The 22,135-nt window shown below is 39.3% G+C and overlaps 1 protein-coding gene across 8 annotated transcripts in view; it reads left to right on the top strand.

The window, feature by feature from the left end:
• The window catches only part of CFAP43 (cilia and flagella associated protein 43), a 128,132-nt gene that overhangs the window by 19,326 nt on the left and 86,671 nt on the right, over nucleotides 1-22,135 (top strand). For 4 of the 8 annotated variants that reach the window (XM_023639855.2, XM_070261046.1, XM_014733245.3 and 1 more), the window contains exons 2-7: nucleotides 1,242-1,371; nucleotides 4,823-5,076; nucleotides 8,861-8,957; nucleotides 14,307-14,474; nucleotides 16,211-16,361; nucleotides 21,788-21,947. In XM_023639855.2, coding sequence (XP_023495623.2) covers nucleotides 1,259-1,371; nucleotides 4,823-5,076; nucleotides 8,861-8,957; nucleotides 14,307-14,474; nucleotides 16,211-16,361; nucleotides 21,788-21,947 — 943 coding nt within the window. In that variant the 5' untranslated portion in view covers nucleotides 1,242-1,258. Of the gene's footprint in view, nucleotides 1-1,241; nucleotides 1,372-2,997; nucleotides 3,220-4,504; nucleotides 4,658-4,822; nucleotides 5,077-8,860; nucleotides 8,958-14,306; nucleotides 14,475-16,210; nucleotides 16,362-21,787; nucleotides 21,948-22,135 lie in introns of those variants that run through there. The other 4 variants (XM_070261019.1, XM_014733246.3, XM_070261054.1 and 1 more) reach the window with 4 other exon arrangements.

Genomic DNA, 22,135 nt, shown 5'->3' on the forward strand with positions numbered 1-22,135 from the left:
ATCAGATGGATTATGTCTCCCTCACAGTCACTTCTAAAGTACTTACTTTTTTTTCAGGGGAAAAAATGCATTTTTTTAATGATCAAGTACAAAACTACAAATACACACACACATACACATGCAGATCTGAAATATTATTTACCCTACCATGTGGGATGCATTGTGAAATTTTCTGTTCTACGTTCTTTCATTTTAAAACAATGCACATCATGACTAGTAAACAGATCATACAAACTGCTAATATGTTCCAACCCATAACTGTTTCAGAACACAAACATGGGTTACCAATGTAATGAACGATGTAAGGGAACTTGATCGTCTTCTTCCTGCTTAGTGTTAGCCCACAACAGTATTCTGTGTACTCAGAGAACAAAATTAGCATAGCCATGTGACCATGTGGCCAGCCTGAACATAATGCTTGCTTTCAGTGTGTACATTGCCTTCCTTCCCAGGCTCAGTAGATGAGGGAAATGACTTGTAACCGTGTAACAGAACCATGTGTCTGTTGTGCATTTTATATAAAGTCATTTTTATGTACATTATTTCATTTGATGCTCATAACAACCCTGTGAAGGTAGGCAGGGAAAATATGATCAGATTCCCTTCAGGGAGGATGAAGTTCAATTTCAGAAGGCTCAGTGACTTTGCCAGTCATCACACACCTAGTAAGAAGCAGAGACAGAACAAGAACATGAACTTTTAGGCTAAGGGCTCTTTTCTCTAAACCACATAGCCTCTGACAGTATAACCTGAAGTCCAATATTTTCACTGCTTCATCCTCATTTTCTTACTGTGGACTCAGTTATGAAACACCGGATTCTAAACTCGTCATGCCAGGTGTCTACCAGTAAAAGCTTTTGGCCACAGAACATGTATTTTTTGGAAAGTGCTGTTTCTTTGGCTCTAGACTAAAGAAACAACAGCAATATGAAAGACCCTGAAGGCAAAGGAAATTGAAGAGAAGTTAGATGTAAGGATTTAAAAGGGAATGTATTGATGGATTTTAGTGCTTTCAAGCTTTTACTTTTGTGAGAAATTTCAATGGAGAATTCAATGCAGATGAGATTTACAACTTGAGGAGGATCCTAAGTCTGGAGGAGGTTTCTCAAATTCAGCACCTCAATGTGTAATGCTCACAAATGGTGGTCTTCCAAAGCGTGGTACTAATGCTCTCCTAAGCGCTGTTTTAAGTGATATTTATGCCACAATGCAAATTGATTCCCCTTTTTGTCCATTAACAGCCTCTGGGTTTCTTTAAATGAAGTCCAGGTTAGACTTCACAGATAACAGCGTTCTGCAAAACTGTCTGGGATGCAAGACCCCAACAGACCTCAGAAGCCCCAGCTCACCATCGGGATCCTGCACACCCAGGTACTGCCTGTCGGGTTAAGTTCCTGACTTTTTGTTACCCTGCAATGTATTTCATCATACTTATAAATTCCACTGTTTTCCTCCTACATTATTTACTCTTTCGCTAAGTACATAGTTTGTCAAACATGTGACACAGTGCCACCCATAGCGGCCGCCAGGGGTGCCCCTGCCATGGGCCCCATCCTTGAGATGGCCCACACCTCTGTTGTGAAGGATACAGTACTCAACATACCCCCAGCATGACCGAAACCCTCAAGATTTACCGTTGTGATTAAACCCTTTCCCGCCCCAGAGAAACGCCTCTGGCTTTTGCTCCAGGTCCTGGAAGCAAAAGACGATGTACTGTGTTTGAACGCTGTGTGGTTTGTGTGTTGTGTCCCCACTGACCTCAGAGGCAGAAACTATTCAGGGAGTGGGAGAAAGATTGAAGGGGCAGAAGAGCTTGGATGAGGAAACACGTTAATTAATTTCTCCACTCCTTCCTTTCAGAGAGTATGAATGTATTCTTCTCTCCTAATTGAGTAGTGTTTCCCAGCAGAATGAAGTGACTGTTTTCTTCCTTCTCTTTGGGTTCCAATTTGTAGTTCCAGGGGTTGTCGTGAATTAGTGTGGTATTGGCAATAATAGGGCATGGGGGCTGAGGAATCTTCTATAAGACAAATCTTGTTACTCCTACATTTCCTTATGAATGTCAGTCTAGATGAAACTTGCTGAAGCCTGATGGCCATTCTTCACTTTGACAACTAGATGAATAGTGAACATCGGAATTACAAATATTTTTATACAAAAATACTTTAAAAGAGTTAATGAAAATCAAAAATGAAGTTAAATTTTTAGCTTTACTTAAACAATTTGATTTGGTTTTTAATTTTCATTCTTGTAATTTGTATTTAGACTTTTAAATCTTAATAAATCATTTAAAATAGTTGGATAAACGGTTGATGGGTCTCTATATTCTTGCCTCGGAATTAGGGGTGGGCCTGATGTCACCATCTCCCCTCCCCACTGTTGAAAACATACAGCACATCTGCAAGGTTAAAGTTAGAAACAAATTAACCAAAGTTTCTGTGCCCTCTTGCAGAATAACAAGGACACTGCACATAAGGAAATAACTTGCTGATAACCTCGTTCACCAAACATTGAGCAAGGCACATTAAGGGACCAGAATGACTAAGCAATTCTTAAGACCCCAGATAAACTCTTTGCTTCTCCTGCAGTTTACGCTTCTTAGTCCTTCACAGTAATTAAGGGCTTGGAGTTCTAGATTTAGACGAGACCTGGCTTTAAGTTCCCCCCAACTTTGTAGACTTGGCAAACTATTTCTCCTACCCTCACTTCCTTATCTGTAAGGTGGGGCTGATAGGGGATTTGAAGATTAAACAAAACAATTCCTGCAAGGCGCTTGGAACAAAGTCTAGCACGGTCAGCACTCAACATTAATCTCTGCTATCGACATTTACTAATATTCTAACTATTGAGGCGCAGGCTGGGCCTCTCCAGCACCCCCTCGGAGGGGCCCGCCCCTCGCTTCGCTTGCCGCTCTCCCATTGGCGGAGACACGGCAGCCCTTCCACCAATCCGCTTGGGTCGAGCTGGCGCAGGCCGAAAGGGCAGGGCCAATGGGCGCAGGGGTTGCGGTCTCCCGGATACGGGTGTAAACAGTGGAGGCTTAGCATCCCAGCTGCCGGGGGCCTCGGAGAAACCGTTGCAGACTCGAGCCCGCCGTTGCGGCCCGACTGAGAGAAACACTGCCCATGGCTCAAGGCCGGGAGCGAGACGAGTCCTCCACCACCAGCAGCCCGTCCCTGTCCGTGAGGTGCTGCGACCACCGCCCCGTGACTGACTTCGGTCCGGCGGAAACCCTTCTGACCCACATTCCCCTCCTACCTCTTCTTCCTCCCGTTCCTTAGACCTGCTGTCCTGGAAACTTCGACATCTCCTTCAGTCCCCAGCGCCTTCCTGCGAACTACCTCCGTGTGTCCTCCTCTCTCCATCCTCCATCCCCTTATTCAATGACCACATCTCCAGTCGTAACCGCCCCCCCACCCCATTTCTTCTGCTACCTCAAGCCTCGCTTGCTCACCCAGTATTGCTCTTCTCCACCCTTCATTTCCTTCTCCTCTATCTGGCTAAGTATTCCCTTCAGTGATCCGTTTTCCGCTGATCTTTCATACATACCCACGACTCGCGCACATCCCAATGACAGCACCCATCCGGTCCTTGTCTTTAGTGATTTTCCCCAAAGTTAAGGCTGTCAAGTCAATCCCTTTCTTCTAACTCCCATCCAGTAACTTTGGATTTATTTGCGTTTATCGTGGCCTTTGAAAAGCATAAAGTGTTGCACAAATTTACGATGGTATTTATTTCCTTCCACGTTCTAGAGTGTTACCCGCAGTGTATTCCATACAGCAGCCTCCACTGGTCCTGGCTGTACTCTTCAATCTCCTGAGGTTACCCACCAAACCAGTGTCCTTCACTTGCCTTCTCCACCATCTTTAAGCATATCTTTAACATTTAAATAAAAGTAGAATCTCGCCTCATCTCTCCTTCCTTCTATCATACACCCACCCCACCTTCCTTAAAAATAGGTTCTTTTTGTGTTCTAACCTTTTCATTCATGTCAACTTAATTCCTTTTATTTTCTGCATTTATTCTGTATTTTTAGATCTAAAATATGGCTACACACTCTTCATCAGTAGAAGTAGTCTTCCTATTTGTCTCACAGCCACAAAGCATGCTGTCCTATTCAAAGTTGGGGGTTTTTTAAACATTTTTTTTCATTATAGGGATTTTATTTTTATTTATTCATTTCTGCTTTTTCTCCCCCAACCCCCCAGTACATAGTTGTACGTTTTAGTTGTGAGTCCTTCTAGTTGAGGCATGTGGGATGCCACCTCAGCATGGAGTGATGAGTGGTGCCATGTCCATGCCCAGGATCCGAACCAGGGAAACCCTGGGCCACGGCAGTGGAGCATGCAAACTTAACTGCTCGGCCACAGGGCTGGCCCCTCAAAGTTGTTTTTTAAAGTTTATTTTTAAAATCAAAACTAATTATAAAAGAATAGCCCGGGATACACCATTTTCTATTAGGATAAATCTTCTCTTTCTGCAGTTTTCACCTTTTTTCTTCCAGGTATACAAGACCCCAGAAATCCTTCTAAGACTTCCTCAGGTTTGATTAGGGGAAGTGTTTCACTGAAAAAGTTCTCTGAAGGAAATTTTAAGAACTTGAGGTCTACATTTAAACTTCTGTAGTGCATAGATTCAAACCAGTCTCACGGCCAACGTATGTGTTATTTTATCTTAGGGATTTTGAGGGCAGAAAGAGGGTGAAAATGGAATAGATGTGTTTTGAAAATTTTGATGACCTTTTGTTTGCTTTGTTAAAAAAAAAAAAAAGAAAAGGTATTTGAAAGGTATTATATTGATGGTGACATATCTTTTCCCAAAGATGGGTGCAAGGATTCCCTAAGCAGAATGTTCATTTTGTCAACGACAACACCATTTGCTACCCTTGTGGGAATTTCGTAACATTTATTAACATTGAAACCAAGAAAAAGACTGTACTCCAGTGTATGAATGGAATTGTGGGCGTCGTGGCAACTAACATTCCTTATGAAGTTGTGGCTTTTTCTGACCGGAAGCTAAAACCCCTCATCTACATATACAACTTTCCTGCATTGACCAGAAGGACCAAATTAAAAGGTATCCTGCAAGACCCTTCCTCTCTCATAAGTGAAGGATTTTGTTATAAGATGTGACTAAATCTAGTTCTCATAAATGAAGGGTTTTTTAAGAGTGGTTTTTATTTTGTAGTACACATTTTTAAAGAAGGAATCAGGCTGATCATGGAGGATTTAATTAAGTGGGCTAGAGCCTTGCTAATTAAAGTGTGTTCTGCTTACCTTCAACCTTGGCATCACCTAGGAAGCTTATTATAAATGCAGAAAATTCTGCTCCCATCACAGACCTCCTGAATCGACTCTGCATTTTAACAAGATTCCCAAAGTGATTCATAGGCACATTAAATTTGACAAGCACAGGGTTAGAAGACTCTATTATAGCACTAGATGTAGTTTGAAAATTGTTCTTTTGCAGAACAGTTTTTTCTTTCCTGATGATTTATTGAAAATCCAGGTGAACTGATGTTTGTATAACTTGTAAAGAAAAGTCTTAGCCTCAATTTCCTTATCCATGAAATGGGGATAATGGTAGTATCTACTGTTAATGGCTGTGGTGATAATAAATGAAGTTATATACATATATGCCAAGTGCTCAATCAATGTTAACTACCATTTAAATTATTATTGACTCATTTGTAGAGACAACTGACCCAGACTGGGCTGCTGCACATCTACTGGAGCCCCCGTCTCATTATTCCTCCATTTAGCACAGCATGGACAGAAAGCTCAGGAGACCTTGAGGCTGGTCATAGTTCTTTAGCCTTAGGAGGCAAATAAGTGTTTGAGTCAAGCTGGGAAAACTTACCGTGATTCGTAACATTTTATTTGTGGGAAATTTGTCTGTGTTTTCAACAGATTAAAACAACTTTTAAAATATAACCCATTCACATGTTGTGAACTGCCCATATGGAGCATAACTATCCTTCATCTTTAAAATTTCCCCGCCTTGGTTCTTTGGCTGTAACCCTGTCCAAGCAACCGAAAGTTAATTCAAAGCAATGGCCAACATTCGTGTTGAATAATGCAACTCTAAAGGCGTTAGGAATAAGTCATCCAGGGTACCTGTTGTTACCACTATTATTTAATATCAACGTAGAAGTTCTAACCAATGCAATAAAATGTGAACCTGAAAAATTATAGCTGTGGGAAAGGAGATTACGGGTAATGCAATAGTCTACTAAGACTAATAAAAGATTGCTCAGAAAGATGCTGGCTTCAAAATAAATATCTGTACAATTAGAAGATTTAAATACTTAGAAAAGACCCAAAGAAGACATATGAATGATCTAGATGAAGAAAACTGAAAAAATCACTGATTTAAAGTATTTAAATATATACAGCGACATATTCCTGGATGGAAAGTCTGGTTATTATAAATATATTTCTGATATTCCTTGCAGGAAGCAATTCATAGGTTTATCATATGTTTTAGAGAGCCAGGAGTACTTAAAGGAAGTGATTCCAAAGTTCATCTAGAAGAACAAAAAGTAGACAATGGGAATAATTTGAAAGAGAATGATGGCAAGGCAGAGGGTCCTTTTAACATTCCGGTGCTGTGGTGGTTGAGAGTGTGGTACTGATGCAGGGATCACCAGATCAGTGAAAGAGTTGAAGACTGGAGACAGACTTAGAATAGATAAAAGCTAAGTATATGGTGGAAGTCACTCCCTCCCCCACACACACAAAATAGATGATCTGGATTATTCGAAACTAGTGTTAAGAAACTATTTGAACAAAAGTATCAAGTTGGATACTCACGTTATACTGTACATGAAAACACACAGCAGATGAAAATAAGAGATCAATATAAATAACAAAGCCATTTGAAAGGTAGAAGAAACTATGGTATAATATTGAAATGATTTCAGCCTGGGGAAGAGCTTTTCACATAAAGAAAAACATTAAAAATAGAAACATTGACATATTTGATTACATACAAATTTAAAACTTAAGAATATCAAAAATACCATGAAAAATTGAAAGGCAAATCATAACTGAGAAAAATATCTGGAACAAATTTGATCAAATATTTTCAGAACATTTATGAAACAATAAGAAAAATGACAAACATTTCATTAGAACAATGGCAAAGGAACTTGCCCAAACCACAAAACTATAAATGACGAAAAACATTAAAAAATGTTCCATCTCAATATTCATTTTTAAAAGTGTAGTTCAAACCAAGATGAGATTTTTTTCTGCTTATCCAGGTCACAATTTTTTTAAAGATCATAATTGCTAGACAGAGTGCAGTGAAATTGGTAGCACTGTTTTTGCTGAAGATGGGAGTATAAATTGATACAGTCTTTCTGGGAAGTACATACTTACTATATTTGACTAACTGAAAAGCACTTCAAGAACTAGACTTCTATTTTAAGAAAATAATCAGAAATATGGCCAAAGATTTGTGTACAAAGGAGTTAAAAGTCCTGTCATAATAGCAAAAGATTTGAAACAACTTACATCTTCAGTAATATGAATATAGTTAAATAAGTTAAAACATCCCATAAAGGGGTATTATGCAAACATTAAAAATCACATTTTGAAGAATTATTAATGATAAAGTGTTCAATATAAGGCAAATTAAAAAAAACAGTAGGAGTAACACTATGTATGATCCAAGCTCCATTTTAAAAATGAATTAATAATTATAATATTTAATCCATGATTATTATAGCTATAAAAAGCAAAGCGATATTTAAAGAAAAAAGATGTATCTGTATTTTTACAAGTAAACACACAGAAGAAAATACCAGAACAAAATTTACCAAATTTGGTCGTAGGATTACACAGGATATATTTTTCTTCTTATGCTTTTTTTAGTATTTTCTTCAAAAACCATGTATTTTTTAAACTTAAAATAAATGTAAAGAAAATATAAAGTTAATAATCTTACGTTATGCAAGAAAATGTCTGTATAGCAAGGATAGAAAATCATTCCATTAAGGCCTCTATCCCACGGAAAATTACTTTTATTTTTGCACCAAATGCTCAATAAATACAAGCTGTTTTCTTTATTGATTAGACTATGCTAAATAAATTCAATAAATGACAAAGTTTAGCATTATATTATGGTTAAAGTGTGAAGGGTAAAAAAGCAGGAAACAGAGACATTAAAAATACACAGAACTAGCAATAGAGACACAAACATAGAAAGGACAGCTGTGGGAGAAGGCCAAGCTTCTACCTGTGGAACCAAGCTGAAGAGCAGCAGATGAAGGAGAGGGCAAACCAGAGGAGGCACAGGGAGGCAGAAGCAGACACTGCCTTGTCTTAGCGTCTTTGTGATGCACATTTTAAACACATTGTTGCTAAGACTTTTAAAGTCGTGTTTCATTTCTTCAGCTATAGGGACAAATGAGAATAGAACTTTTTATAGTTGTTGCAAGAACTGGAAGATATTAAGCTAAGGGCCAGACATATGGAAGTAAGCTAGAATTATTGCAACTCCCCAAAGTATTTAAAGTTGTTTGAATAAGTTTTCTAATGACAATGTTTCATAGATTCATGGAATATTTTATGGTGGTTGGGTCATCTCAAATCACACTGGGCCATACGTGGTGCAGTTCTGCATTGAAGTCTAGAGACAGTGACTAATGGTCTTAATTCACTCAAATGTCTTTTAAAAACTTAACTTTGCTCTTAGCTTTATGTTCATAGTCTTAGAAATCAGCCAGGAGATCTCTGACTCCAAGAGCTAACTGCTTTTGAATTGCATTAAAATCATTAGATAAGGGAAATAAGCCATAAGGCTATGGTTGACCGGAACACAATCATTCAGTCCTTTAATGGATTTTATGTTTTAGGCAACGTTCTCCTGGACTACACTTTACTTTCGTTCAGTTACTGTGGCACCTACCTGGCTACCTACTCCTCGCTCCCAGAATTTGAACTGGCCCTCTGGTAAGTTTCAGCATCCTGCAGAAATCTGTTCTTGAGGTTAACATTTTAATCTTGTCCTTCTGAATTTTATCAAAGGACATATACATGAAAAATCTGAAACAGGGAAAAGTGGAAGGAATCAAAGTCCTAATAACATTTAATATAGTTGCTACTTTTAGGCGTAAAATTTGGCAGGGCAAAAGCTACGTGAGAGCTAAATTAATTATAATCTTTCTCTTCTTATTAATATGTTATAATATTTCCTTTGTCAGGTAAAGAATACATTTATAAATACATGAAGTCTCATCTTTTCTTCAAATAAACGGTACCTTGGACTTGTTTGCATATTTTCCACTAATATTGAAATTAAGATGGTCTCTGTATTGGAACTCAGTTGGAAGTAATGGTTTTTAGAGACATTAGAACAATTGTACATTCAGAGAGTGGAACATTATACTGCATTTACCAGCTGTATAGGAAAGACCTGTGGATAAGACACATCTGTGGTCTTTGCTGGGTCATCTCATGTGGCCAGCAAGCTGCACTCACTCTTCCCTCCATAATATAAACTTCTTCAGGTGGAAATTAGCTTATTAAGGGGAGGTACAACATGTTCCAGGAATGATTGAGAATACTCCTTACATACCAGCATTTCTTATATAAAAATGTAATAATCTAGATTCAGAGAGCCACATCTAATTTATGCAGAGTTTCTTTCTTTCTTTCTTTTTTTTTTTTTTGCTTTTTCTCCCCCAATCCCCCCAGTACATAGTTGTATATTTTAGTTGTGGATCCCTCTAGTTGTGCAAAATTTCTTTTTTTTCTTTTTTTTATCTTTATTGAGGTATAATTGACATATAATAAACTGATCTTTTATATACAATTCGATAAGTTTTGACTTATGTATACACCCATGAAACCATCACCGTAATCAAGATAATAAAATATATCCATCATCACCAAAAGTTTCATTGTGCCCCTTAGATCCTTCCTTGTTGGCCCTTGACACACATTCCCTTACCCCTCGCTGCCTGTGCCCTGCCCCCAGGTAACCACTGATGTGCTTTCTGTCACTCTGGATTAGTTTGTGTTTTCCAAAATTTCATATACAGGGAGTCATATATTGTATACTCCTTTTATTGTCAGGCTTCTTTCTTGCAGCATAATTATTTTGAATTCTCTTATGTGGCTGTGTGTATCAGGAGTTTGTTCCTTTCTATTACATGGTATGGATATACCACAGTTTGTTTATCCACCCACCTGTTTTTGGATGTATTAGTTTGCAAGGGCTGCTGTTAACAAAGTACTGCAAAACGAGTGGCTTAAACAACAAAGATTCATTGTCTCACAGTTCTGGAGGCCGGAAGTTTGAGATCAACGTGTCAGCAGGGTTGGTTCCTCCTAAGGGCTGTGAGGGAGAAGCAGTTCCAGATCTCTCTCCTTGGCTTGTGAATAACTCTCCTCGTGTTCACTTGGTGTTCTCCTTGTATGTGTATCTGTTTCCAAATTTCCCTTTTTTACAAGAATACTAGTTATATTGGAGTAGAGCCACACTAAATGACATCATTTAACTTAGTAAAGGCCCTATTTCCAAATAAGGTCTCATTCTGAGGTACTGAGAGTTAGGACATCAACATATGAATTTTGGGGGACACAATTCAACCCATAGCAATACCTAAGGGATGAGTAGGAATCAGTCTTGTGAAGAGGAGAAGAAAAGGATTTGAAGCAGAGGAATGATGCGTGCAAAGGCCATGAGGTCAGAGAAAATATGGCAGGTTTGAAGAATCAATTAAGACATCATAATGATGGGAACAAAAGATTAGCTATGAGAGGAAGCCTGGAGGGACAGTCTGAAGCCATCTCGTGAGCAGCCTTATAAACAGATGACCATGTAGTTTATCATCCAAATCAGGAAAATTTTGAGAGTGAACGGGGATGTTATTAATAACTAATATAGAGCAATAGGCATAAACTGTCTTTGTCCTGGGCACACTGGGAAGGATCTTCATCCTATAGATAAGCCATGCTAATGGGGACATCCTTTACCCTAAAGGCCGTGGGAGGCCTTTCAAGGATTTTAAGCAGGGTCGTGACACGCTCAGATCTGCATGTAAGAAGACTCCTTCCAGCCATATCATCGAAGGTATATGGGAGGGGAAATAAGGCATGAACATCAATTAATAGGCTGTGGTGGTCCAAGTGAGAGATGACTGTGGCAAGGGCTAGAGTGGTGGGAGTAAGGATGAAAGGAAGTAGAGATATGTGGGAGGTGTTTAGGAGGCAGCTCCATAGGACTTGGTGACTGACTGAATGTTGGGTGTGGTGCTGAGAGAGAGGGACAGTCAAGGGTTATACCAAGAGTTGTGACTTGGGCAACTTGGGGACATTATGGTGCTATTCAGAAAGATAGCCAGGGCATGGGAGGAGGGAAGATGAGTTGGGACAAGCTGAGTTGAGGGTGCCTGAGATAAAAAAATGGAGAAGCCTAGTTGGAAATTGAGATATCAATTAGGATTTAGGTTCAGTTGCTGTCGCAGAAACCTAAATCACTCGAAAGAAGTGGCTTAAACAAGATGGAATTTTCTTTCTCTCACATGCGATAGTCTGGGTATGAGCAGCACATGGCTGGTATGGTGGATCCCCAGTGTCTTAGGCCAGTCTGTCACTATCTTGTTGCTCTCCCACTCCTAGGGTGTTGCCCTCATCTCTATTCTAAAGTTGGGCACCACCCATGTATTTTTGGGAGCCAGCAGGATGGGAAAAGGATAAAGGGAAGGGCACAGTCCTTTGCAGGAATGCGTAGCCTGTAAGTTGCACACATCACTGCTACTACTTAGAGCCCACTGGCCAGCTTAGTCACAGGCCACAGTGAGCTACAATGTGGGTGACCATGTGCCTGGCTGAAAACCAGAGGTTCTGTTACTCAGAGGGAGAAATGGAGAGTAGGTGTTGATGGACATAATATGCCTCTGCCACAGATTTCCAGGACTGGAGCTCAGGGGAAAGGGCTGGAGATAAACATTTGGGATTATTAAATCAGATCAGTATTCAAAGTGCTAAAAGTGGATAAGAACACCTAAAGGAGAAGCTAGGGTAGAACCTAGAGGAACACCAATAAGAGATGGAAAGAGGAAGAAGAACCTCATCAGAGACTCAGGAGGAGCAGTTAGGGAGGGTGGAGGGACACCAGGCATAGAGGTTTCCAGAATATGCTTGGGTTCCACACAAAGTAGAGCCTGAGGCAGAAGCTCACCAGCCAGTTCTTTGGCAGAGAGGAGGTGTGCAGGAAAAGGGCAGGGAGGCAGGGAAGGAGGAGAGCCAATATGAACACATAGTACTTTGCCGGCCACCACTTGGTACCAAGGGCATTTGATTGCTCTGTTTCACGGGAGACCTTCTGAGAGGGTATATGAATTACTGTGAACATGGACAGTCCTCAGGCAGTGTCAGACAGTGGGCTGGGAACGGGAGAGGAAGAGATAAGAACATCTCTACCAACTCTTGTTACCCCATCATCAATCAAAGTTTCACTGCACAGGGTGTTAACTCCCCCACACTTTCAGGCTTATTGTGACCTCCTGCATGTCATGCCCAGGGGCCATAAGGAAGCCCCTGGGCATGTGGAATGGCATGAGGTGAGGCACAGGTGGGTTGTGCCCACTTGAAGTCAGTCAAAGCCTACACAGTTAGACAGCCACTGAGTCAGCTAGGCAGAAAGGTGATCAAGAGCCCAGGAACAATGTGAGGCTGAGAGGTATGAGGTGTCCTGTAAGAGGTGTGTGACAGAGAGTCCAAGAGCGATTTCAGAAGGTAGTTTTGGTGAGCAGAGTTAATCCTGCAGAAGTAAAGTTAGACAAGGACTGAGAAGTGCCGGTAGGATTTAGGATGAAGGTGGATTTTAGTGGATCTTGGAGAGAGCTGTTGTCAATGGAATGGTGGTGACGGGATGTAGATATCCTGGGATGAGGAGAGAGCGAGAGTGAGGAAGAGGAGGCCGTGAATTTAGAAAGCTCAGTTAAGTTTGGCTCGAAGGGCAGAAGAGAGAGACATGGAATGGTGAGACTGAGGGAGGGTTTTGTAAAAGGTGTTGCAGATGAGCACTTAAGTGTTGACAGGAAGGAGTCAGGAGAGAGTCTGAAGATGCAGAAGAGAAGGAATAATAGATAGACTAACGTTCCTAAGAACGCAAGACCCGTAGGACCCAGAGCACACAAAACTGGCCTTAGGTTGGAAGAAGAATGTGCCTTCCATTGTAACAAGAAGGGAGAAGGAAAGAATGATACAGATCCCGACAGGCTGTTATGCTTGATAGCAGGAAATTGGGGGAATTCTCTGCTGATGGCCTCTATTTTCTTCATGGGAATCAAGGCTATTTATTGAGAGTAAGAAGGAGGTGGAGGGTTAGAGACATCGGGAAAATGGAGAATATTAAAAATGGCTGCTTTTGAAAATGGAAAGAGAACTGACCAGAGAAAAATGGCAGGATTGGAGGTCGTATTGAAGGTACAGTGGGGGCGATAACCACGATGTCTAATGTCACTGAACACATAGTCCTGTGATCTTCGTTCCTGCGTCTCCAGCAGCTCAACCTTTCAGTTGTATCCATCCAGGATTGATGGTTTTTCTAGGCACCTGAGGCAAAAAGTAAAAAGATCCAGGGAACCGGTGATGTCAGCAAGAGAATGATTGATGTGATGCACAGGATGTTTGTGATGGGGATGGAAGGGAGCCAAAGACAAGGCGAGCTCAATAAATATCAGTTCCAGTTTCCTAATCATAGCTCTGAATGGAGTGCTGGTTCCTTGTACGATGAGATAGCTCACATTTATTTTGTTCCCTTCACTTCATCTAGCAAAGGATTTTGCTCATGGTAGACATTCAAGATATTCATTCAAATGGGTAAATGAATTAATCCATCTTAAAGTACTAATACTATGATTTTAAAAACTCAGTAAATGATCAATTGGTATCAATGTGTATATCCAGTATAGTATATCCAGATCCATATGAAGTACTCATATGTAATATTAAGAGATTTAGATACTTACTTGTTTTTCTGCAAATGTGATGTTATATTCCATTTTCTAGATTTGGATGAGTTAAATCCACATTTAATAAGGAGGATAAAATAGCATTGGTATCATATGACAGAGTAATATTTTTAAAACAGTTATTTTGCTTTTTAGAAGGCTACAGTATAATGATAAGCATAATTATTTATAAATTTGATATTAGTCATAGATTATATAAATCGTATCATAAATTAAGTCTCAACTTATGTAAATTGTTTTCAAATAATTAGATAAATGTTCTCAAGATATGAAATTCATATGAATTACTTTTCACCAAACACAATTTTCCTCTAAGGAACTGGGAATCCAGTGTCATTTTGTGCAAGAAGTCACAACCCGGGGTGGATGTGAGCCAGATGACTTTTAACCCCATGAACTGGCACCAGCTGTGCTTGTCAAGTCCAAGTGCAGTGACCGTGTGGACCATTGAAAGAAGTAACCAGGAGTATTATCTCAAAGCAAAGTAAGAGACTTCAATACTATAAAACAACAATGTGGTGGTCTTTGTTTGCATTCATATAAGGTGATTTGATCTCTTTGATGAATTAAGTGGCTTTATTCATTCATCTTAAGTTATACCATCTTTCTACATATATCAATACTTTGGAGTGATTGTTTACATTTCAAAAGGGTGCCCTATGACTTCATTTCCCAATGAGCTTCTTTTGAAATCAAGTCTTCTTAAAGCTTTTTCCAACAATGTTGAATTTTCCAAAATTTGATTTGCTCTTACTATTTCAAAACATCCCTATTATATAAAAGGGACAGTTATAAATTTTTGCTCCGATTACTTTGATTTCCAACTGGCATCTCAAAAATAGGAAACTTTTAGATATGGGAAGGTTATACCTTTAGCCACATTATCTGCAAACAAAAGGGTAGTTGCATATAGTGGAGTTATGGGAGTTACCTATTTAAATAGAACTGAGTCAAAGAGAAATTCCATGGCTAATGTCCTGGTGATAGCTGATGACAATGGTGCCTTTGTTGAAGAGAGTTCAAAGATTCAAGGTGCCCCTGAGCTGACTTTTCTCAGAATACTCCCAGAAGTCAAAGACTAAGGAGATGTTTGACGTGTACATCCTTGAAATCACAGTTTTTGAAAAATTGCCTTCTTAAGAGAAATGTAAAGCTAATAAATAAAATTTTCTAAATGGAAAGTCCTCAGAGAGGCACTTCTTTCTGCTCAGTACCCTTTATGTTTCAATTTCATTTTTATAAGAACCCATTGAATAGCCAAATCTGTCTCTAGGCAGAGTTGACAACACCGTACCTTCTCATGAAGTGGGTAATGTCTCTATCAGATCCTTGCCAGGGCGGGCAAGTAATTTATCACACCTTCCTCTCCTTTTGCTTTCCTTGAATATTCTCCTCGGTTCTGAATGTTGATTTTTTTTTTATAAGCAAATAAAGTTGGAAGCAAAGTGAGTGGATTGTCCTGGTTCAGAAAGCAAGCGGGATTTGAAAATACTTAAGCCTTACATTTGAGTAGTAGGTACTGTTTTTACATGATCATTTTTCGGAACTATTCGTCATTCATAAAACATAATCAAGGAAATTTTGACTTCAGTGCATAAAGCCATGAATTCTCAAAACTCATCTTTATAGCCATATTGTGAATTAAACGTAGACATATGGTAAATTTGAAAATAAATTCTTGATACCAGATGTTGCAAAGATAGCTGAATACAACCTACATATATGTTTATTTTGGCCCATATGTTTATTTTTTATTTGAGTTGGTTGCCAACATTTAAAATTTGAGAGATTTCTTATAAATGTGCAGATTATGAGATTCTCCTAAAATTTTGGAACCAAAATTCTCATGTGTCAACAGACTTTCTTGGCTGGAACTGAGTGGTGCCTGCCACTTTTAGGAGGGAAAATACTATCCCATTTCCCAGAATTGCCACCTGGCCACACATCACCTGCCTGACCCCGTCAACATTCAAATTTACAATTCCTGCTTTAGATATTAACTTTGAAAATTTTTGAAAATCCCTGTGTATTTAATTTATAACTATGCATATGTGTCCTTTTACAATGTATATTTTAAAATATACTATTTGGTTTTTATTTGTTTGTTTTGTTTTTTATAAGTTATAACACCTTCCATCTTGCTTACCACCGATATCAGCAGTTAACATCAATAACTAGCTTCTGTTACTCTGATTATTCTGACGTCTCTTTTTTCTACAGGTCGGTAAAACTACCTATGGAAGACGGGTCATTTTTTAATGAAACAGAGATGATTTTCCCCCACTCGTTGCCCAAGGATCTTATCTATGGACCTGTGCTCCCACTGTCAGCCATTGCCGGGCTAGTAGGCGAAGAGGCAGAAACTTTCAGGGTAATTACCTGGCACCTCTTGCTGTTTATTCATTTGATTCTGATAACCATCCCGTGAGACATGCAGGATAGAGAGGATCATCCTGGTTTTTAACACAAATTAGCCCTGGAGACCACGAGAGATGAAGACTCTGGAATTTCAAGTTTGAGTGACTGGGAAGATGGTGGTACTGCTAACTGAAACAGGGAGCCGAGATATGATTTCAATTTTGGACATACTGAATTTGGGGTGCTGGGAAGGCATCCAGGCAGAGATGCCTGGTGGAAGTCGGCAAAGTGGACCTAGTGTTAGGGAGGAGAAGGCAGGGCTGGAGACCGGATGTCAGAGTCATTCCCAAAGACAGGGGTAGTGGGAGCACTGGGGAAGGAGGGTGTGATGAAAAGGACAGGTGTTAGGGAAGAGCCAGAGAGAAACTGACTCTCATGAGTTGGGAGGAGGAAGAGGAGTCTGAGGAGGAACAGTCACAGAATAGGAACAAATCCAGGAGAGAACAAGGCCGTGGAAGACAGTGGAAGAAAGTTTCAGAGGGGAGTTTGTCAACAGTTGCACTCTCATTTATTTATCAAGCTCCTTCTATGTAGCAGCCACTGTTTTAGGCAATGGGGGTCACATGGTGACCAACCAAGCATAATCCCTGCCTCTTGGAGCTTACATTCTATCAGAGAGACAGAGTAACAACACCAAAAGTAAAGGAATACGTTAAATCATTGCAAAATGTGATGATTATTCTAACAGGTGGAGGTGAGGTTGAGATTAACATCTGCTGGTCAAGGAAGCCCTCTGGGGAGATGACACTTAAGCTGAGACTTGAAGGACAAGGAGGCGTTACTCATGCTACAAGCAGGGTAAAGAGCGTTCAGCAGAGGGAACTGTGTATGCAAAGGTTCCTGGGGGAAGAAAAGAACTCAGCATGTTTGAGGAGCTGAGAAAAGACCCATATGGCTGGAGCATTGTAAATGAGGGGAAAGTGAGGTACAGGTGATGGTTTCCAGATGGGGGCAGGGAGCAGAGAGTGACACGTGCAGGGCCTTTGGGATGAAGTTAAGGAGCCTGATTCTGTTAAACCTCTGGAACGTGCGTTATGCTAAGACTTGTGCTAAAGCTCCCTGTCGAGGCTAAAGCAGGCAGAGGTTCTCAAACGTTTTGGACCACTGCAGAGAGTTAAACTATAGATGTCAAAAATAATTCAACGTGGTAACTAGTTTATTTAAAAAATCTCTGGGGAACAAGAGAAAGGTTGTATACTCTTAGTATTTCCTCTAAAGGATGACAATTATTCACTTTTTTAAATTACAGAAAATGACGATTTCCTTTTAATAGCACAGGTCTTAACCTGGGAAATACAACCACATGCAGCCACAGTGGGGCAGCAAAGTAGTAAGAACAAACAGATCAGCCACCAAGGTTTACAACTTGAAAAAATGTTTCTGTGTTTAGTATTTGATGCCTAGCACTCCACATTTTCAGCTATCTCAATTTTTTTTCTGCTGTGAATTTCCATAGGAGCCCTCACCTCTCACATTTTGTACCAACATGATGAACCCAACATAAAATATTAAAAATTCAGGCAATTATCCTGGTCATTTAAAAAGTGCTATGAAATTCCTTCTTTAAATACATAAATGTGGAATTACAATTTTTTTAAATGCTCATAATAAACAGGAAATCTTTATTCCTAGGACTTTTGTACTCAGTGCATTTTAACCTTTTTCCGAACACAGAAATTTAATATTAAACTTTGACATCTCTAAATCATACGGGGGATTTTAATAAAGCCATGTGCTTTGCATTTAAATTACAAATTTTCCCAGTATTTGCTCTTTCATCTTATAGATAAATAAGGTGAGAAAATGACTAAAGCATTGTTCAATGTCTGTACACTGAGCGAAAGCATAACCAAAACTAGATCTTGATTCTATTCCTTACTGTGAGTGGCATTTCTTGTGACCTGGGTAGCAATGGCAAAGAAATCAGTAAAGACTTGATCTATATAAGAGTCTTAGAAATTGACAAACTGTGGACTTTTACAAAATTAAATGTTCCCATTATCTTTCTTGTAGCTAACACTAGAAAGGCACATTGTAAGACTTTAAATAGACCTTGAGTCACATTACACAACTTATTTAGGGCATTAGAAACAGTATCCAGCAGTAGCATGGAGGAAAATCAAGGGTAGATGTTATCTGGGCAGAAACTGGATCCAAGATAGTGAATTTAATCTCAAGTGTCCAGTTTCCTTTTTCCAACTACCTTTTTGTGTGTGTGAGGAAGATTGGCCCTGAGCTAACATGTTACCAATCTTCCTCTTTGTGCTTGAGGAAGATTGTTGCTGAGCTAACATCTGTGCCAATCTTCCTCTATTTTATGTGGGATGCTGCCACAGTGTGGCTAGATGAGAGGTGTGTGGATCCACACCCGTGATCCAAACTCTTGAACCCAGGGCTGCCAAAGCAGAGCATGCAGACTTAGCCTGTATGCCACTAGGCCAGCCTCTACCTTTTTTTTTTTTTAAACAAGTTGCTAAATAAGGATCTCTTTTGTAAACTCAAGTATTCTGAAACATATTCAGGTACTTAGGTTTTCTAAAACAATGCTAAGTTGGATTCAAATTTTTGATGTTTGGTCTTCAAGTGACCAAAATGTTTGATTTCTGATTTCAGAGACCTGAACAGGGAGGTGGTGTTATCAACGATTATTTTTAAACACTGTTAGCACCTTTCCTTTTACAATTCTCAGAATTTTCAATTTTGAAAATTATTGTTTCTGCTCACATAATCCATATAATATCATATTTATTTTTAAATGGCACAGAATATACTTATTGATGAAAGAAATAATAAAGAAAATATTGATGAAAGAAATTTAAAAAAGGAAGAAAGTAATAGGAAGACAGGCCCAGGTTTGTCTTAAAGTAAGAAAAGCCACATACAATACTAGTTTAACATACGAAGGCCAGAATAGCCCAGGTTTTTAAAACTCACCTTCTGTTGCAAATATACAGATTCACTCATGTTATGAGAAGATATGTGTGTTTTTTAAAGATTTTGAGCCTCTTGCCATACAAGGTAAGAGCCTGTCTTTTTGTGATTTATAGTCCAAGGTTAGATGTCATCAAGACAACCCAAGAAACTTAAATACTGGTGGTTAAATAATGATATTCAGTGAGTAACTCTTTTTTCCCTATGAGTCAAATCTCAATTAGACACCACAAAAATGTCATTAATCAGCAGCAGTTTAATCCTTTTGGGTGGTTTTGCCCCTCTCTTTGACCCACAGGGTGGCCAGATTGTTACTCAAGTATTTATTTTCTAACAATCCAAGACAATGAGGGCATGTAATAGGCCAATCATGTAATTAAAGTCAATCTATCCTTTTAAAAATTATCTTGATGAGGGCTCCTATGTATGATTTCTGCCTTAGTCATATTTCAAGGTCCAATTCAAATGTTAGGTCTTTCTCTACACTTTGTTCACTCCACCAGGAAGAACCACTTGCTTTCTTATCGATGCGCCCATACTATTTCAACTCCCCTCTCCTATAACCTACCATGTTTTCTGATTCTGATGTTTGTTGATACTACTTTTTCCCTCGATAGGTGATTATCCTATTAAGAAGAGGGATTCCTTAGGACTTGGCACAATGCCTGGTGTATAACCAACACCCAATAAACGTTTGTTGAAATATTAGTTATGCAACAAATTTATATCAGTTGGGAACCTAGTAGAAATATTTATTTTGGCAGTGTCACACTTGCTTTATGCTGAATCGACAAACCTTTCCTAAATTGAAAGAGCAGTATATCATATATTATTCAAATAATTGAGTATTTCTTAGAAAGATGCTTGCATACATCAGGGAGTCTTGAATGGAAAAATGGCTGTCCATATATTTTGCAGTATTCCCCAGCTAATTGGAACGAATTCCAACTTACCCTGCTTTATTTTTCTCCACGGCACTGTTCAACACATAATATTCTATATGTTTAACCTCTTAACTTATTTTCACCCCATTTTCCCTCACCAGGATGTAAGCCCACGAGGGTAGGGATTTTTGGTTGGTTTTGCTCACTGCTACATCCCTGCGCCTAGTGCCTGGAGTGTTCTTACTAGTGCCCGATAAAGATTTTCCAGATGAATAAATAAATAAGTGAAAGAATGAAATAAACATGGAGCTCTTAAGAAATTTAAGCATTCTGTTATTTGGCCAATAGCTTATTAAAAATATTTTCTGTTCCTATGGGTGTAAGGATGCCTAAAGAAAACAAAAACATTATGTTGTAGCTAATGCAATTCTAAATAGCAGGATAGCATAACAAAAAGCTCAAATAGTGCTAAGTGTTATGTTATAAATAAATATATAAAAGTAAGCTACTATGCTTGACTTGTTTAAATAGAAAGGAAGGTGTGCTGTATTATGGTATCCTGAATTTAGAATCTTAATCAGTGCTGTGGGGGACACATGCCCAGAATAGCTGCCACAGCTACCTTGACCTCCAGGAAGGAGGGCAGGTGGTCCTAGACTTACAAGGATCTGCTCTGTGCCGACAGAAAAGGGCAGTGGCCTCTCTCCTGCTGGACAGCAGTGTTTAAGGCTCTAAGGGGCATAACACTCTGAGGTGTTATCATCTGAGGCAGAGATCAACAAATCACCTGCTTTTGTATGGCCCCAAACTAAGAATGTTTTTGACATTTTTTAAAGGGTTATGAAAAAAATGGATGTATGACAGGGATCTATGTGGTCCACAAAACTTAAAATATTCACTAGCTGGCCTTTGCAGGAAATATTTGCCTTAGATACTTGGTCCACATTAATTTTAGTCTCAAAACCAGCTTTTCTTGTAAGTCCATCCTAAGATTTTGTGCATTTCTTTTGATTTTTCCATGGAATCAAGGTCACATAGAACATTTCATGAACCAATTTAGAGGGGCCACTGGAATCAGGCAAAGGGTCATCTCCTCACTTTCCATGAAAGCTAACTAGGCAGAGGATCTAGGCCAACCTCTCCATAGCCACTCAAGGAAAATCACATTCATGCCCCTTGAAAAACCAGTAGGGGAAATGTTGATGAAAGTCTTCCTCAAAAAAGGGTGATTTTAGTTATATGATGACTTTCTTAGATTCAAGATACCAAAAGTCCACCAAGAAACAGTGTAGAAGTTATCACTCAAAATTTTCATGAAAATCTGTGACACTAGAACTCTGAATGTGTTGCCAAGAATGCTTTATTTCTTCCTAGTGAATTAAAATGTAGAGAGAAAAATAGAGCAAGGAAGGAGAAGTTTACTTAGCTCTTGGCAAATGGCAGGACCAATGAATGTCTGTAGGTCCGTATTCGTTTCTTCTTGGAAATTGTTTTGATGGGTGATTCTCTGGCTCTTAGGCAATGATTGTTGTCTTAACACAAGGTTTCTAATCTTTCCCTGAAGCCTAAAGACGATCTGTATCCTTTGCTTCACCCGACTACGCACTGCTGGACTCCAACAAGTGACCTGTATGTTGGCTGTGAAGAGGGTCATCTTTTAATGATTAACGGAGACACCTTGAAGGTGACTATGCTTAATAAGACAGAAGACAGACCACCAAAGGGTGAGAAACCGCTTTGCTTCATATTTCCAGAAATGTTGCCATTGGTAATGGTTTTGCACTTCAAGATGGATGTTTTGCTCCCTATTTTTCTCTTTCTTAGACACACCTTTGATGCTTCCTTCTCCTTTACCCTGTAGTTAGTTACCAAGTCCTGTGGCTATTCCTTATAGCTAGCTAATGTTTATTAA

This window comes from Equus caballus, chromosome 1, assembly GCF_041296265.1.
Source record: "Equus caballus isolate H_3958 breed thoroughbred chromosome 1, TB-T2T, whole genome shotgun sequence".
Taxonomy (NCBI): domain Eukaryota; kingdom Metazoa; phylum Chordata; class Mammalia; order Perissodactyla; family Equidae; genus Equus; species Equus caballus.